The 18,447-nt window shown below is 34.7% G+C and overlaps 1 protein-coding gene across 1 annotated transcript in view; it reads right to left on the bottom strand.

Annotated features, from left to right (window-relative positions):
• The window catches only part of SEMA3E (semaphorin 3E), a 260,410-nt gene that overhangs the window by 42,459 nt on the left and 199,504 nt on the right, over nucleotides 1-18,447 (bottom strand). The window contains exons 6-11 of the mRNA XM_090287281.1: nucleotides 11,660-11,779; nucleotides 10,417-10,559; nucleotides 9,497-9,611; nucleotides 9,021-9,090; nucleotides 5,953-6,097; nucleotides 3,599-3,821 (exon numbers count right to left, since the gene is read on the bottom strand). Of these exons, the coding sequence (XP_090143407.1) occupies nucleotides 3,599-3,821; nucleotides 5,953-6,097; nucleotides 9,021-9,090; nucleotides 9,497-9,611; nucleotides 10,417-10,559; nucleotides 11,660-11,779 (816 nt within the window). The remainder of the gene's footprint in view (nucleotides 1-3,598; nucleotides 3,822-5,952; nucleotides 6,098-9,020; nucleotides 9,091-9,496; nucleotides 9,612-10,416; nucleotides 10,560-11,659; nucleotides 11,780-18,447) is intronic.

Here is an 18,447-nt window from a genome sequence, read left to right as displayed (position 1 = left end):
TACCCAAGCTGCTTTTCCATATGAATGGCTGATCTTAGCTCATGCTTCACAACTTCCTAAATCCTTTCAAACGAGAAACAGCTGTCCTCAGTGAGCCCCAGGCCAGGGACTAGCAGTAGCCAGGCTAGATTCACAGCTTGGCTTCACCTGAGAATCTCCAAGCCCAGCACAAGTAGCAGCCATCCCAGATTGCTTTATAGCTCAGGCAGGTGCCTTGGGCAAAACACAGGTAGGGACTGGACTTGGCCTACACCACCTGGGAAACCCCAGAACCTGCACACCCAGTGAATGACTACAGACCACATCAGAGTATCACCATCCTGCCCCTGCGCAGCTGATCCTCAACGGAGGGCAGAGATTGGTGGTCAGTAGTCATGGCCACACCTTGTTGCTGAATGGTCTGGATAAATCCCTCCCATTGGTCTGCCAATAGCAACCAAGGCTCAACTACAAGAGAAGGGTATACTTAGTCCACACAACGGGCACACCTTGAGTACCCAGAATGGGCAATAGGGGAGGCTGTACTACTGGATCCTACAGGGCATCTACTACATTAGACCACACTACCAAGACATGGAGTCAAATCAGTTCTACCTAATACACAGAAATAAATGCAGCAGGCTGCCAAATTGAGGAGGCAAAGAAATATGGCCCAAATGAAAGAACAAAACAAAACCCCAGAGAAAGAACTAAACGAAAGAGAGATAGTCAGCCTATCAGAGGCAGAGTTTGAATACCGGTGATCAGAATGCTCAGAGAAATTACTGAGTACAGCCACAAAATAAAGGAAGAGGTGAAGGTTATACAAAGTGAAATACAGTATTCCCTCACTTATAGTGGGTATTACATTCTAGACCTACCTGCGAAGTAGGAACCTTACGTTTATTCTACTCTTAAACCTATGTAACTTTAACAACATACATATACAGTACTGCAAAATCCCGTAATATAGCAAAAAACCCACGATAAATAATTAAATATAATATTTTTAAAAATCCCGTGATACAGTGAGGCCATGATAAGTGAACCACGATATAGAAAGTGACTAATGTAAAGAAAAATATACAGGGAACCAACAGTAATGGGAAGGAAGCTGGGATTCAACTCAATGATTTGGAACGAAAGGAAGAAATAAACATTCACCTGCAACAGAAAGAAGAAATGGGAATTGAAAAAAATAGGGAGAGGACTAGGAGCCTCTGGGACAACTTTAAATGTATCAACATATGAATCATAGGGATACCAGAAGGAGAAGAGGAACAGCAAGAAATTGAAACTTATTTGAAAAAATAATGAAAGAAAACTTCCCTAATTTGGCAAAGAAAATAGTAACACAACTCCAGGAAACACAGAGTCCCAAACAAGTTAGACCCAAATAGGACCACACTAAGCCACATTATAATTAAAATGCCAAAGGTTAAAGATAAAGAGAGAATCTTAAAAGCAGCAAGAGAAGACAGTTACCTTCAAAGGAATTTCCATAAGACTATCAACTGATTTCTCAAAAGAATCTTTGCAGGCAAGAAGGGGCTGGCAAGAAGTATTCAAAGTTGATGAAAAGCAAGGCCCTTTGGCTGAACTAAGTGGCTGGGCTGGTGAAGAATGGGGAGGTCTGTGGGCTTCACTTTAAAACTGGTTTCTCTTTTCTATCCCAATGGCTTGGACTGAAAGGGCCCAGAGGTCTGAGAGGGGGAAAACCTAAAATATTTTCCTCAGTCCAAACTAAGTATAATGGGCAAAAGGGTTTTGGACAGGTGAGATGTACCTGGCATACCTTCCTCCAAAGAAGCACCCCTTTTTTTTCCCCTAATGTGGAACATTGAAAAATTAATCCCTGCCTTCTGTTATCTAGTGGTTATGGATTGAATGATGTCTTTTAACCCTGTTGGCAAATCTGTTGCCCCCAGAATACAACAAGGATGCCAGCCTGTTAAACCAAGCACGCCGTTGTCCGGGGACAGCCAGCTGACCTGGAGTCTGCACGATCCTTCCCCATGTGGGAAGGCCACCCTCCCCTCCACACCCCACTCTTCTTAGGGATGTCTGGACCCAAGGGTAGGTAGGACGACAACCATGTCCAGCTTGAAGCAGCTATAGGAGCTTGAGACCTTCGCCATTGTCCTTTATAAGATTATAAAGGGTCTTAATATCTGAGAGGGAGAGATTGTTATTTTTTATTGTCAAAATAATTAATTATTTATTTATTTATTAAAAAAGAAGAAGAATATATGAAAGGGTGAAGCGGGAGAGCTTATATGTACGAACCATGGGCACGGACTTGGGGGTGGGATTGCTGGGGGAGGGGGGTGCTGGGTGGAGGGGAGTAAAGGGGAAAAAATTGGAACTATTGTAACAATATAATCAATAAAATATACTTAAAAAAAAAAAAAGAAAAGCAAGGCCCTACAACCTAGATTACTTTATCCAGCAAAGCTATCCTTTAGAATAGAAGGGCAGATAAAGTGCTTTCCAGACAAGGTAAAGCTAAAGGAGTTCATCATCACCAAGCCATTACTCTATGAAGTATTAAAGAGACTTATTTTAGAAAAAGATCAAAATTATGAATATTAAAATGACAACAAACTCACAACACTCAACTGAATCTAAAACAAACAAACAAACAAACAAACAAACAAACAAATTAAGCAAACAACCCGACCAGGAACAGAATCATAGGTATAAAGATTATTTGGAGGGTTATCAGCTGGGAGGGGGGAGGGGGAGAATGGAGGAAAGATGCAAGAATCAAGCAGCATAATTGATAGGAAGAAAATAGACAGGGGGATGTTAAGAATAATATAGGAAAGGGTGAAGCCAAAGAACTTACCTACATGACCCGTGTACATGAACTAAGAGGGGAGGAAAGGGGGTACTAGGGGTAGGGGGTAAGGGGAAAATATTGGGATAACTGTAACAGCATAATCAATAAAATATTTAAAAAATAAAGTACTTGACAGAATTTGCTACACATATTACTCTAGATGCTAAAAGATTCCAATTTCTCTTTCACAAGCTAGATCTAAAGTATGGCATTAACTGAAATTATATGAAAATTTCACTTTTAACATATTTATTATAATTTCTTTTATTAATGCAGGATATTATAACTTAGTTCTAAAAAGTTTAACTCTATTAGAGTAACACTTGACCTGTTTGGTACAAATGGTTGATTCTGATGGAGCCTGATAAACATTGCTGTGATTTTAAGTTCAGGTGAAGTCAATGTCCCAAATGTCAAAAAATCTTGAGACCTTACTGAGCAGCCAATGTTGACAGTGGCCCTGGGGAATGACAGGAGAACCATATACAGCCCTTACTTCCTCTATGATAAGTTCTACTTGGAATCAGTATTGTTTATTAACATCTGTTATTTGTTCATTTACTTATTCACTTGTTCAAGTGTACTAAGTATTAACCATGTATTACAATTTAGATGCTGTAACTGCACCAAATCCTCTCTTCCATTACAGCAAATAACATTGTAATAAGATAATATATCAAAAGGATATTTGTTGATAGGTAGTATTTAAAAAATACTAATAACGTTATGAGTATATGGTTCAATTTAAATATCTCTGAGCCTTTCTAACCTCTTTACCTGTCCCAATAAACAAGACATCATATTGGCCATCCTCCGCTTCTACTTGATCCACTGCTATTTGTTTCAGGTTATATTTTCCATCTGTTTTTACCAGTATTGGTTTTTTATGGACAGGTTGTATGGGCTGGTACATAAGTGGATGGCTTCTTGCAAATCGAATAGCATCATCAGGATAGTCTTTCGTGGTTCCGTACCTCCCTCCATTCACTTTGCTGGCACACTAAAATATAAGCGAATGAGGTCATTTTTTTACCTTAAAGCTAAAGAGCAAATTTAAAATTAATTATAAAAAGAATTGGAAAAGTGGGAATGTTAGATTAATTAATAGTGCATTTAGAAATATTTATTAAGCATATATTCTTCATTTCAGAAATGAAATTAAAAACTGCAAGGAGATCCTGAATTATTTTAAACATACAGCACTAGAAATAGAAAGTAGTGAAATCCTGGAAAAGTCAAGTATATATTTAATACTGGAACAGCCTGAAGGTGGTAAAATGTATAGGATCATAAATATTGTAATTTTTGTTCCTGTTTTCTGAAATTCATTTTATTACATTGTAAATTAAAATTTGAAGGTAAACAATGTTTTGTTCAGAGCAAAACAAAAGGCCACTTTTTTGTGCTGAACCTTCCCCTCCCCTCATTAAGGATCACAACAGCACAAAATAGCTTTTCCAACTTGGAGACAATGATATGATTGGTGATGGTTCCAATAAGTGGCTCACTGACTATAGCCTTTAGTGCTGTAATATAGAAACCTACTCATATTCCATTATTAGTGGTAAGAAAAAACTCCTCTCTGTTCTATGGTAATTTGTATGAGTTATTATTTTTGTATGGATTAGACAGAATACATTGAGAAAACCAGAAATATTTGCTAAAACATGTCTCAATTCTTAAATCACTGCCTCCAAAAATAAATATCCAACAGCACCATGGTTCTTTCTTGGACTGAATACCTTTAACTGTTGAATCATGCTTGTCATTAAGCAAGTGCTCCCTCATTTTGCATATTTTCCTCCACAATCAGCAGCAATTGCAATGATTATCTTGATAAAAATTTTCCACTTTACAGTATAAATACAGTAGTTTAGTAATCAGATTCTGCAAAGAGGGCATTTTTAATGGTTTGTGTTAAAAATTGAGGCCATGTTTCTTAATTGTGCCTGAATTTTTCACTTGAGTATACTTTCATGATATATAATTGGAAACATTTTGGACAAGCCTGGAAGCAGTTCAGTAACCAGTCACTTCCTCCAAATCTCCTTTAATACCATGTGGTTTCAAGAAGCTTTTCCAGCAAAGCCACAGGAGTGTGTTTTCTCCATTTAAATTGTAATTTCAATCAATAGAATGAAATAAAATATACTTTATGTCTTACTGGAAGTCATAATTTTAAGCTAGTGAGAGAGTGTGATTGAAATGGTAGAGCCTTACACTTGTTAATGGAGGTAAGGTTTATTTCCACTTTGGATTTTGGCTCTGCAAAAAGGTTTTCTACTCAACTTGCAAGTACCTGTGGAATCAGCATAGTGATGGGTTTTCACCAGCTGCTCATAAAGACTAGACTTTGACTTGCATGACAAGTTAAGTGTTCTCTGTGGCTCACAGAGCTCATAAAATGATCAAACATTTTCCCAACTTAGTTGCTCACAGTATACATGATACAATGTCGTCATTGTCATCACCATCACCATCGCCATGGTCACTATCACTTTTAGATATAAGCACAAAAGTTTGCATGGCTGGTGAGGAAGAATCTCAGTAGCACCTCTTCAGAGGCAGGCAGTGGAACTTCTTGTGCTATAGCGACCCTTACATTGGCACTTCTAGGAACCAGCAAGTATGGTAAACAAGAAGTTAAGTGTTTTGAAGGGGCAGAGGAAAAGCTGCTTTTAGATATGCTGAAGTGAGAATCCAGGACAAAGTTTGGCCTAGGGAACTAGAAACAAAATATTAGAATATAAAAGTGTGTCCTGCTTGGAAATTGTATGAGGCTCTAATTCTTCTGAAGAGACTTGGAGGAATCTGATGTTCCTTTGATTGCTTGTTACTGTATTCACCAGTATTTTTAAAAATAAAATTTTAATTGGGGTTACTTAGTCAAAATATCAATGATAATACATACTTCATAATGCGGCTAAGATGTACCCACCATAGAGTCTTTAAAAAACAAGCATGAAGTAACTAGATATAAGAAGTGATTTTTCTTTACCATGCAAGGATATTTTTAGGTGTAGGACTTATCTGTTTAATGCAAAGTTTTGTAAAGCATCTGAAAATAGTGAACAGAATATTACTAAAAGCCTTTAAAATATAAGAATATTTTGTTAAATGCCTGAACTTACAGAACCCGGTCGTGGATAAGGGACTTTCCCTTCATAGAGTGACCAGTGGTATTCAGGTCCTTCCTTATGTGCATAGGGTCCATTGAAAGCTGCCCGGATGCTAGACATATGATAGACACATATAGCATGTCCTCTAAATATATTACTGAAAAATACAAAAGAAAGGTAATTACTATAATGGAACTGACTTGGATGACACCTGGTTAAACCCTTCAAACTACCCATAAGAATAAAATCTTTTTGGTAAGAATGTTAGGATTTCTTAAGCACAGAATATTATAGAAATATTAACTATTGTAATATTTTAATAATTAAAACTCCAAAACAATATATTTTGTCTAATTTTTGTATTAAAAATGACATTGTTAGAATAAAAGAAGTACATAGTTATGTCACTTCACTTTATTGTTGCTAAATTTTATATTGTTTTTATATTTTTATTAAAGAATTATGGGTTTAATATTATAAAAGATTCATTCCCAAGCTGAATTATTCACTTTAAGGTTTTATCTCCTTGTATGTAATTCCATATTAAGAATAGACAGTGTTCTATTGCTTCAAATTCTATTCAAATTTATTAAGATTTCTTAGTGTATATTGTCTTAATAACAGGCTAAAACCTCATGAAAATTTGAGGCTTTGTCCCTTTCTTTACCTTGAGGTCATGTAGATATTAAGCAGTTTGATCCCCAAAAATAGTGCTAGAGTGGAAAGATGACTACTAAACTGGATTAATTTTGGGGAAATTACTTAAACTATATAGAACCCAGATTCTTTACCTCCAGAACTAGCAGCAACTGAAATTATTTTCTAGATAAAAAATTTCTACTTGTAGAGGATAAAGACAGTAGCTGACTATGGTAAATTTTACTGGGGGCATATGTAATAAAATTCTGCAAAATGACATTTTTAAATGATCTGCTTTAAAATTCTGGCCCTTTTCTTAGTTTCGCATGATCTGAATGAATTCTCACATTTCTCTAGTCTCCTCTTTGTGAGTATTAGAATAATCAATGTTTATAAAAGTGCTTCGCAAGATAAAAAGTTATTTATAAATATAAAAGTTCCCGCACTGTGAGACACCTGTAGAACAGCAGTATGATACTGTCTTAGGACATCAGTTCACACATTTTATAACACACCTTGAAGCAATTGGAAATGCCTGCAATAGTGAGAAAACCACAGATAGTCTCCCAACTGAAGTGGCAATAAACCTTTGATCACCGTGCTATGAATATCAACAATTATGTCAGGTAACAGCTGGGAAACCTTTTTCTCTGATTTATGTATATATTGCACATTCAACATTGAAATTATGGGAGAAAATAATGTCTTGTCTTTGAAATCTAGACAAATCCATTATGCTATCATTTAGGAAAGTAGCTTACAAATTGATTAACTAACACAAAGAAAAGTATACTGATTATCCCCTAGCTTATATTTATCACATAAAGCCACAGAATTATCATGCAATGCAAAAATTCTCGACTGGCATAAAGGGAGAAGATGAAGTTTAAAAAGTAAAGCATTTTCTATGGACTATGATAACCACCAATCTATATTAACTACTTTTCTTTGCATCAAGGAACAATTGACAGCGAAATTGTTTCCATGTTTCTCTGTTGAAGAAAAGGTCGCATTACAGTATCAGGAAACTTTTCCAAAGAGCTTTATTATTTTTTCAAAGTGAGCATATGAAACACTTGCTAAGAAACTAAACAAAAGCTTTGCGGAGAGACACTAAGCAAATAAGTTTAACGTGATTATATCACGGTTTAAGGCCGGGGCAATGCAAAAGAGAAACTAAATTATATCATTTGACCCCTTTCTAGAAAACTGAGGTATATTTTCTATTTCTCATTCCAGTCATCTCACTTTCCCGCTGCCTTATTTGGAAAGACACACAGCAAATTATATATACACATACATAACTTTCAACCAAACTCATTTATTTTCCCATCACTCTGCAATGCATACAATACATAAAAACATAACAAAAGAAAAATAATAGGTTATATACTCTAAACATGAGCAACTTATTTAAATTTTAAACATGGAAGGCAAATTTCAAATGTGTTCTCTGCAAATCTACATAGAAGTATGACAACCAGAGCAAAGGGTAAATCAAGTGTTTTATGATTAAGAACAAAGGACTATTTCTTGAAGATGAAAATCTACATGTATTGAAGAACTGATATAAATAGTGTTGTAAAAGAAAGTCATTTGAAGCAAGGGAAGTGGACAAATAAAATCACAGTGATGGAAACTAATGAAGTAGACACTGGGAAGTGTTACCTTGTCAAAAGCCAAACTTTAGAGCTTGGAGGAAATACTTCCAAAGCTGAATGGGTATCAGCTAATAGCTTTCAGAGCCTAACTTGGAAAATGTTATATGACAATTAAAAGAATTATCCTATTTGTTTTCTTGCCATTGAAATCAAATTCACAAAGAAGTCAGACAGAAAAGGTCAAAAACCACATGATTTCACTCATGTAGAATATAACAAAATGAAAACAAACTCATAGATAAAGACAACAGATTGGTGGTTATCAGAGGGGAAGGACTGGGGATGGGCAAACTGGGTAAAGGGGGGTCAAATCCATGGAAATGGATGAAAATTAGATTTTCAGAGTTGAGTACACTATAGTGTATACAGATATTGAATTATAATGTTGTATACTGGAAACTTACATAATATTATTAACCAATGTATACCTCAATAAAAAAATTAACCTAGACTCTATAGCATAGAACTAGTATCTTATAAATGATATGACAAAAAATATCATTCTGCTCTAGATCAGAGAAGAAAGGAAACAATTAGGATACTGAGCATAGGAGGATGCTGGGATACTTCAAATAAGAGCAAATGAGGATCTAGATTGAGACCATGGCTTTAAAAATGAAAGAACAATTGTTAATATAGGATAACAAAGAGAAATTGGTGACTTACAAAATATAGAAAATGAGAAAGAGAATGGGTCAAGAGTATTTCCAAGAAAGATACACAGTGAAGGGGAAGGCATATTTTGTTCTGTAATGTATTACTGACATATAGATTTCTTACCTGGTAGTGTTAAATAGTCCAAATATTACTGGGTTCTTGTGATCTCTGGTGTGCAGCAAAAAAACATCCTCTGAAAAATAAAGGACCATTACATTATTTAGAATTTTTAGTTCTCTTTACATGTAAAGAAAATATATTGACATAAAATAGTTTAGAACTCAATGAATGCATTTTTGTATACAGTCATACGACCATGCACAAATCACAACAGGGTGAAATACTCAGCTGTTTAGCATGGCTTTGAGCTGAGCCTCAAGGAAGGATTAAGAAGTGCTGACTCTAAGTTAATGGGGTCTCTTTTTGCTCCTGTTCCTTTGCCCTGCCACCTGGACTGGGCCAAAATGAAAGAGCAGACACTTGCTCTAAGTAGGAAGTCAAACACTGCAGAAAGCAAGTGTTCCATAAGTGCAAGAGACAGTGAGGGCTATGAGTGGCATATACATCAAAGAGTAAAATTTAACTCTCCCAATATTTACCTAATTCATCAAAATACGTATCAATTCCATTCAGTCCGGGTACTGAGCAAACCAGTCTCGCTTTTAGAAAAGTGCTCCACTTATTCACCAGTATTCTCTGTCCTCCTACATCAGTCTGTGAAAAACAAAAAGTACGTAAGTGGGTACTCAAAGAACTTTTACCAACAACAGATTTGCACATTTTACCTGGTCAGCGAACTTCACTCTAGTCCATTAAATATACTCTATGAATATTAAACAATATTAATAGTTTCTTCTAAAGAAAGTAGTGGCTTTTATGATACAGTAACCTTTACTGTTTTACTAATTAATAAACTGCTTATCTCAAAAATATATATATTTGCACACACACACTATATGTATGTGGTGACATATATACAACTTGCTTCTTAAATGTACTCTTAAATACCCTAAATATCAGAGTACCTTTACTATTGCAATATTACTAGCATTCTCTCAATATATATTGCTACTTCAGTTGATTTTAAATGTTCTCACTCTATCTGAATACCAACAAACTACATTTTTTTTTCTACAGAATCAGCCAACTGCATTGTTGAAACATACTTATGTAAATTATACTACTTAGAATGTAGACGAAAGAAACTAAAAATTTTTGCTTTAGTTAATTTTTTTAAATGGAGCTCAAACTTCTGTGGGGGAAGAAGAACAACCTAATTATAACTATTTATTTAGTATGGCTTTGAAAATGGGGAAATCATATAAAATGCAAAGCTCTTCTAAGAGAATACTTTCACTGCGTATCAAGTATAAAGATGAGACAGTAAATACAAATTTTAGGCAGCCTACAGAATAATGGAAAATATTTTAAAGTAGAAACCTACTCTAACATTAACAGAAGTCTGACCATAAACTATGAGATAAGAAAGCTTCTAGAGAGAGAGAAATGCATTTGTCACCATGCAAAGTCGCCCCACTCTGCTATAAATGGCATGGGCGTTGTTTTCTGCCTCCAGGGCCTTCTCAGTGAAAAAGAAATATACTTTGTTGTCATCTTGGTCTTCATTGTCAGGAATCATATATGAACCTACAAATTTGGGTTCTATAGAAAGAAAAATAGAAGAAAATTAAAATAGTTATTGCCACAAAATAATGTTCTTTTAATCAATTATACATCACATGAAAGCTTCAGTTTAACTTTCATGTTTTACGAAGAAATATTTTCCTTGAAATTTTATATTAAACATCAAAAATCATGTAGCTATCTCCATTTTATTTGCAATAAACAGGGTTTTTTTGAAATACTAGAGTACTATTTAACTGGAAAATAAAAGTCAAGGTGAAAATAATTATTGAACACCCTGTTTTACAGGCTTGAAATACATTCATTGAAGGACACATTGGACATACCACAATGGTAATCTCCATAAATAATTTTCTCCCATACATATAAAAGGTCAATGTAAATATATGTAAAATATTTTAGTAAAGAAGTCCATTTGTAAATTCATAAATTATTTAGCTGTCTAGTTCATGAAAGACCATTTTAAGATAGAAAATTTAGGTTTTTGAGTTTGTAGTCTAAAGGATCTCAGTGACTAAAATTTGATTGATAGGGTAAGTGAAATATTTTAATAACATGCTGCCAATAATAACCATGCACTTTAAAGCTTGATAAAAAGGCTGAACAACAATGGCAAAGCTCATCATAAAATGATGTTTTAGTCCTTAGGTATACCATGTGCCAAAATATATGATATTTCTTACAAAGAATTCTATGTCAGTGAATGGCTAGTAATTTTCCTAGTGTTTTATTTGTCTCTAAAGTGCAATGTGATCCTATTAAAACAAGCAAAACAAAGCAATAAATTCATACAAAATGATACCAACTGACATAACAACTTATTGGATGAAAGGGTTTTTTACTTTTCATGTATTTGCCCTGTTTTCTCCATTTGAATCCTTATTTCTAAACAATGCTATAAATATATTCAGTTTTATAATAAAGCCAAATCATTTTGATATAAAATGATATACACATTATATTTTAATTTCCAAATATTGCTAATTTAAATAATCCCAAAATTTGCAGAAATACACACTACATTCGTAATTATTATTATTAATAAAATGGCAAATTCCTCATGAATTCTAGACTTAGGTTCAGTTTTGACTTACATACTCGTTTCTGCTCAGTCCTACCTTTCAACAGGCGCTCGTCATCGTGCTCCGTGCGGATGTGGGCCAGTCGTCCCATGCTGCGGAACACCGCGGCGTCTCTGCCCCAGTAGTCGCTGTAAAGGCCGGCAAACAGTTCACTTCCTACAGGGAAACATCAGTTAAAAACTAGTCAGTGCTTATTTCTGGATCTGAAGACAGTGTATAAACCACAATTACATTAAGCCACATCTAGGTTTACTGTAAATACAATCTTATGAAATTAATATTACTGTTGAGGTCATGCACAGTATAGTCAGACTGCCAGTTTCAAGTCTGACTCTGCTACTTACCAGCTGTGTGAACTTGGGCAACTTGTTTGACCTCTCAGTTTCCTCATTTATTAATAGGAATAGCACTCAAAAGAGTTAAGAGTAAAGAACTTAAGAGTAGCTGGCACATGCTAAGACCTATATGAGAATTTGATAAATAACCTGGTTTAATCTTACTTTATTAAACTTTTAAAAATCATATCATCAGGTTATTATTATTATTATATGTGAGTCAGCTAACTCAAATCCTTTTTATAACAAGAAATTGCTCCCATCAACATGGTTGTAGTGTGGAATCCACAAAGTCTGACAAAGTTGTGTATAATCAAACTAGTTGCCATTTAATTTATAAGTTTGTCATTTACATAGGAAAGCTATAGAGTTCATAATTTAATCTTGCAGTCAACATAATAAGTGAAGTTAGCCACAACAGGTGGTGGAGACTGCAGACTGATATCAGACTGAGAAATACAAAAATGAATGCAGTATCTTTGGAGCCAGCCACAAAGAAAGATGTTATGAGAAAAGAAGAAAATGTTTAACAACAGAAGAATATGTAAGGTTATAACTGGAACCCCAGAAAGACCAACACCTCTCAGGCATAGGGATTTGGGTGTCCTCTTTTGTCAAAGTGACAACAAAAGATAATCAGTGTGCCCATCAATGATGCCATGAGGACTGTTTTTAGCTTCTGCAGCTTTGAGGTCCTGTCCCATGCAAAATCTCTGATTAAGAAAAAGAAATGACAGCAGCAGATCACTGGAAATAGCACCCTCAATTTAGGATGGTAAAATTATTTTCTTAATGAGTGTCTTATAACTCTGGTCAGATTTAAAAATACAGAGATGAAGACTACACTAAACCCAAAATATAAATGCTTTTCTATTAAATTGACAATGTGTACATGTGTACACATGGCATGTAAAGTGCTGACGTTTAAGAGAATTCAAATGAACTGTATTTCCAATTTCATTTATGTTAACTGTATACCTAATTTTGGAATTCAAATTATTAAAGGTACAGATATATAAATTTGACCAAGTATATAAACAATTTGAAAGATGAATGTCATGTTTATAAATTTTATTTTGTGGAATTTACAAACTATTTCAATATCTATGAAGGTTTTTCTAAGGCTAAGCCTTTAAAACTTTTAAAAACTTAAATAGATTGAATATATTTTTATGGTTTAGATTTTGAGAAAAAAAATCAACTGAGTTGTAAATGTGACACTTTGTAAGGAAGTTTATTTTCAACTTTAGTTAATTGACTTAATTTTTTAAAAGTAAAGATGATTTTTTTTGTTATACCAGATTTAGAAGTAGAATAATGAAGTATAAATTGAATTCAAAGGCTTAAGATAAATAAGATTTTAGAAATGTAATTATAATAAAGTTTACATTTATAAAAGTAATTGTAAATTGTTTTTCTGTTGTCAAAATTCACTATGGATTCTTACAAATTATATAAGATATAAACATATATACAAGTTTTCCACAAATATTCACTTTTAAACTATATATATTATTTAAAAAGGGAGGGAGGGAGAGAAAGCACAAATGGGATAAAATAGAATCAAGGTTAATGGCATACAGGTATAAATTTTACTCCTCTTTCCATTTTTCTTTGTATTTAAATTTTTTCAAGATAACAACTTTGAAAAAGAGCTGTATTTGTTGAGTTTATCCTGTATGCTAAGTGAGAGGTGTGATAAGAAAAGTAAAAACTATAAAACAAAGATGCTTGACATCTGGACTTAAGAAAATGTAACTTGATAGAGAAAATTATATCAAAACTTTTATTTTAACATGTTCTTTGGTAATAGAAGGGGAAAGAAAGCAAAATAATTTACATCAAAGTCAATGATGCTGTCTTCACCAGAAATTTTAAATCCAAAAGTGAAGAAAGAGTATTTTGAGATGAAATGTATTCAGTGGTAAGAGACCTGAACCATAGGTGAGATTCTGTACTCCTAGAACTTGGATCACAGAGAATCATGCTGAATTCATAATAAGGCCTTGGGGACCATCATCTTTATGGGATCAATGAACAAGTTGACCATAAAAGAGTTAATTAATGATCAAATCACCAGAGTGAGGATTTGTCTTAGATATTTTTGGTTTTATTTATTATATTTGATTATATTTCTTACCTAAAAATATAAAGTTTATTATATAAAATTTTTCTAAGTGTGACTTATTTTTCTACTATTGTCTAGGCTGAATGTTTATGCATACATTGGACAAAATACAGATTTCTTAAAAATCATGACAGTTATCTGTTCTGTAAATTTTTAATATTTCATTTAATTTTCTAAAATATTTCTGGAACTTTCATATATAAAATTGTTATTATGGGGAAACTAATATTATATTATTTCACATTTATTTTATTCTACTGAGCCCAATTTGGAACATTGCTTCAAAGTTCCACTTATTTTAACTGATTCTATCAAGCTAACAAACAAGTACCTCTAGGAACCACTAGATGGCAACCCTAAGATACAAATAATACTATATTCAAGGCAGGTTTTCTATACAAAGGAAAAAAATAATGATATATTTCCCTGTTAGTCAATTCATATTAACACATAATAGTGATGTTTGGTAAAATACTCCCCTAAGAAAACATAAACATTCTAATAAAAAATAATAAATCAGAGTAAAGTTTTAGGCACAAATGTTACCTAATAGTAATTAAATGAACAAAAGTACTCACCATCATTACAGTACTTGATATTATTTATAGTAAATATATAGTTTACAACTAAACCCTTTACTCTTAAACTATAACCATTTGGTATAGTTAGAGAAAATCTGTAAATCAATATTTTATAGATAGCAAAATTAACATCTGAATAAAACATACTTTCATGAATAAAAAAATGTTTCATATACATAGTAAAATATGTTTTAGAGTTTCAGTGATAAGAACAGAATTATCCAAGTTTTTGGCTTTCTATGTCTATGGAGACATGCTGATTAATAACTACTAACTTAGCCAACAATTAGGATATAATCTATTTTGATACTTGATTTGTAGGCCATATTTTTTTTTCATTGTTAGAGCACTGGCTTCTGTTGATTACTCATGTCATGTTCATTTTAAATGGTCAGGTGTGGTTATAATTAAAAAATAAAACACATCTGCAGGGTATTTTGACAGGTGAATGTAACTTATCATTGTCATGCTCAACAATAGTCTCTATGTACAGATACAAGAATACAGGGAATAGTTCTGCATTGGAAATCTGGCAAAGTAAGCCTCCAGCTCAAAATCTGCTGTTTGACTTGGCAAAACCATTCAATATCTAATGGTCTCAGTATCTGTAGAATTAGAGAGACCTGCAAGTGATTTCTTAAGCCTGCTAAGCTTTTATGGTCTCTCTGCTGTACAGCGTGCCCCACCTCCTTCCTCTTGCCTGGAATTCTTCACTCCCTTTCCCCCTCTACCTCACATTTACCTAGCTATTGCCCATTTTCTCCTTAAACCCTTCCAGGACAAAACTTCTGTTAATTTCATGGTGCCTAATACCGCCATAGCCCCCACAGCTATTCTATCATGTAACTCGTCCTACTATATGTTATTTAACTCCTTATGTGTTTGACATTACGCCTCACTAGAATGCATATTTGTTGATGTGTCTTATATATTCTTTTGTCTCCAGTACCTTGTACTGCCTCTGGAATACATAAAATGCTCAATAAACATTTGTTGAATCAATTAATGACATAATGAATTAATAAACGAATATATCCAAACCCCTTTTAGGTGTTTAAATGAAAAAGCTATGAAATATAATAAGAAAAACTCAAGATAAGATTTTGATTTTTCAAAACTGCTTCAGGGAGAAATATCATAAGAAAGAAAAACTCTTAGGGATTTATGAGTTAACAGAGTAGTGTTTTTTGTTTTTAATTTTTGCTCCTTAAGAAGCCTTGTTATTCAGTTATACTAATTAATGAACATAGGGACTCCATTTTCTTCTATTATTTGTTCCCAATACTTTCAGTCCCTTCCAAAAAATTCTGTTTACACTAAATTTTTTATATGAAAGAAAATGATACACTCATTTGACTCCTGGTGATATACACAAACAGTTTCACTGCAAGTAATTCTAAGTTAAAATGTATCATTAAAACTTCTGGCCAAGATGGAGGCCTAGATAGACACACTGGGTCTCCCTCCACAACTAAGAAGAAATACAACTACCTCAAAACTAGAGAAAACCATAAGTTCCAGAAAATCAACTGCATTGAAGTCCAACAAACAAAGATATAAAGTAGAAATACTCATCCAGACAGGTAGGAGGGGTGGAGCTGGGGCGGAAAGGATGCAGTGTTGTGGGGGCAGCAGTGGCAACAGTGGCAGGCCGGTGGAAAGTGCAGTCACACATTTACAAAGTGGGGAGGGACACCTGGGAAGTGTTCCTAGCATCAGACCAGACCATGAAGCTCACGGTCCCAGCACCAGGGAAAATCAAGCCTCATTGCTTCTGACTGTGTCAACCAGAGGAGGTTGGGACAGAGGAAGAAACTGTTGGTCTCTCAGCAGAGCCCACTTGTTTAAAGGGTCTCCACGGTCCTAGAACATCCGCAGACCCACCCACTCTGGGAACAGCAGCCAGGGCAACAGCTAGAGAGGCGCCAGTCCCATAATGAAGTGGGAGAAGTGCCTGGAAAAGGGGTAAGTGCTGAGCAAGTGGCATTGTTCCCTCTCTGACCCCTCCCCCACATACAGTGCCACAACGTGGTGAAATGGGACGAATCCTTAAGGCTCCGCCCCTCACAACGTAACAGGAGAGACAGCTCTACCTGGGATGCAGAGGCACACAAACACAGGAGCCTGTCAAGATGAGGAGACAGAGAAGTATGGCCCAAAAGGGGGAATGGATCAAGGTTCCAGTGGGAGAACTAAGTGATGAGGAGATAGCCAACCTCACAGATGAGGAGATAGCTAACCTAACAGATGCAGAATTCAAAACACTGGTGATGAAGATGCTCATAGGCTTGATAGATACGCTTGAGTACGGCAAATGCATAAGGGATGAAGTGAAGGTTATGCTAAGTGAAACGAAAGAAAATCCACACAAAACCAATGGTAAAAGGAAGGAAATGGGGGTTCAAATCAATGATTTGAAATATAAGAAAGAAAAAGACAGTCAACCAGTATGGAATGAGGAAACAAGAATTGAAAAAAATGAGGAGAGGCTTAGGAACCTCTGGGACAACTTTAACCATGCCAACATCCAACTCAGGGGTGCCAGAAGGAGAAGAGGAAGAGCAAGAAATTGAAAGCTTATGTGAAAAAACAATGAGGGAAAACTTTCCAAATTTGGTGAAGGAAATAGACATACAAATCCAGGAAGCACAGAGAGTCCCAAACAAGCTAGACTCAAAAAGGACCACACCAAGATACATCATAATTAAAATGTCAAAGGTGAAAAATAAAGAGAGAATCTTAAAAGCAGCAAGAGAAAAGCAGAGTTACCTACAAAGGGGTGCCTATAAGACTATCAGCTGATTTCTCAAAAAACACTTTGCAGGCAAGGAGGGACTGGCAAGAAGTATTCAATGTGATGAAAAGCAAGGACCTACAGCCAAGATTACTCTATCCAGCAAAGTTATCATTTGGAATGGAAGGGAAGATGAAGTGCTTCCCAGATAAGGTAAAGCTAAAAGAGTTCATTATCACCAAGCCATCAATATATGAAATGTCAAAGGGACTTATTTAAGAAAAAGAAGATCAAAACTATGAACACTAAAATGACAACAAACTCACAACTATCAACAACTGAATCTAAAAAATAAAAACAAAATCCAACTAAGCAAACCAGAATAGGAACAGAATCATAGGTATGGAGATCATTTGGAGGGTTATCAGCTGGGAGGGGGGAGGGGGAGAAATAGGGAAATGGTGCAGGGATTAAGAAGCATAATCGGTTGGTACAAAATAGGCAGGGGGAAGTTAAGAATAGTATAGGAAAGAACTTATATGCATCACCCATGGACATGAACTAAGGGGGGTGGGATTGCTGGGGGAAGGGAGGTACTGGGCAGAGGGGAGCAAAGGGGAAAAATTGGGACTATTGTAAAAATATAATAAAATATACTTAAAAATGCATCATTAAAATACTTTTGTACATAACTCCTTTTTTATAATACAAATTCTAATTGAAATTTTAGCTAAGAGTATTGCATTGCCTTAATATTTTTTGGAACTTACCAAGAGCTTTTTATTAATCAACTGGAGGTTCTAGTCACCATATTGGAAATATAGATTTCACTTGTTTAGTGAGAAAAATTCACAGTAGTTTTTCATGCCTTCTTATCTTTTTATGGTTTGCTTAAGCGTTTCTCCTATTTATGCTGTAAATGTCTCCAAATCTACCGTGGAATACATTTGTTTCATGGGAAGCACACAGTTCAAGACTGATTTAACTGCCTCATTTCATAACTAAACTGCACAATTTTGTAAAAAAATTATTCTACTTTAGATGTG

Source organism: Furipterus horrens, unplaced genomic scaffold (assembly GCF_987537825.1).
Source record: "Furipterus horrens unplaced genomic scaffold, mFurHor1.1.pri manual_scaffold_9, whole genome shotgun sequence".
Classification (NCBI taxonomy): domain Eukaryota; kingdom Metazoa; phylum Chordata; class Mammalia; order Chiroptera; family Furipteridae; genus Furipterus; species Furipterus horrens.
Note: the sequence above shows the minus strand (reverse complement) of the source record. Positions and strands in the feature narration are given on the sequence as shown.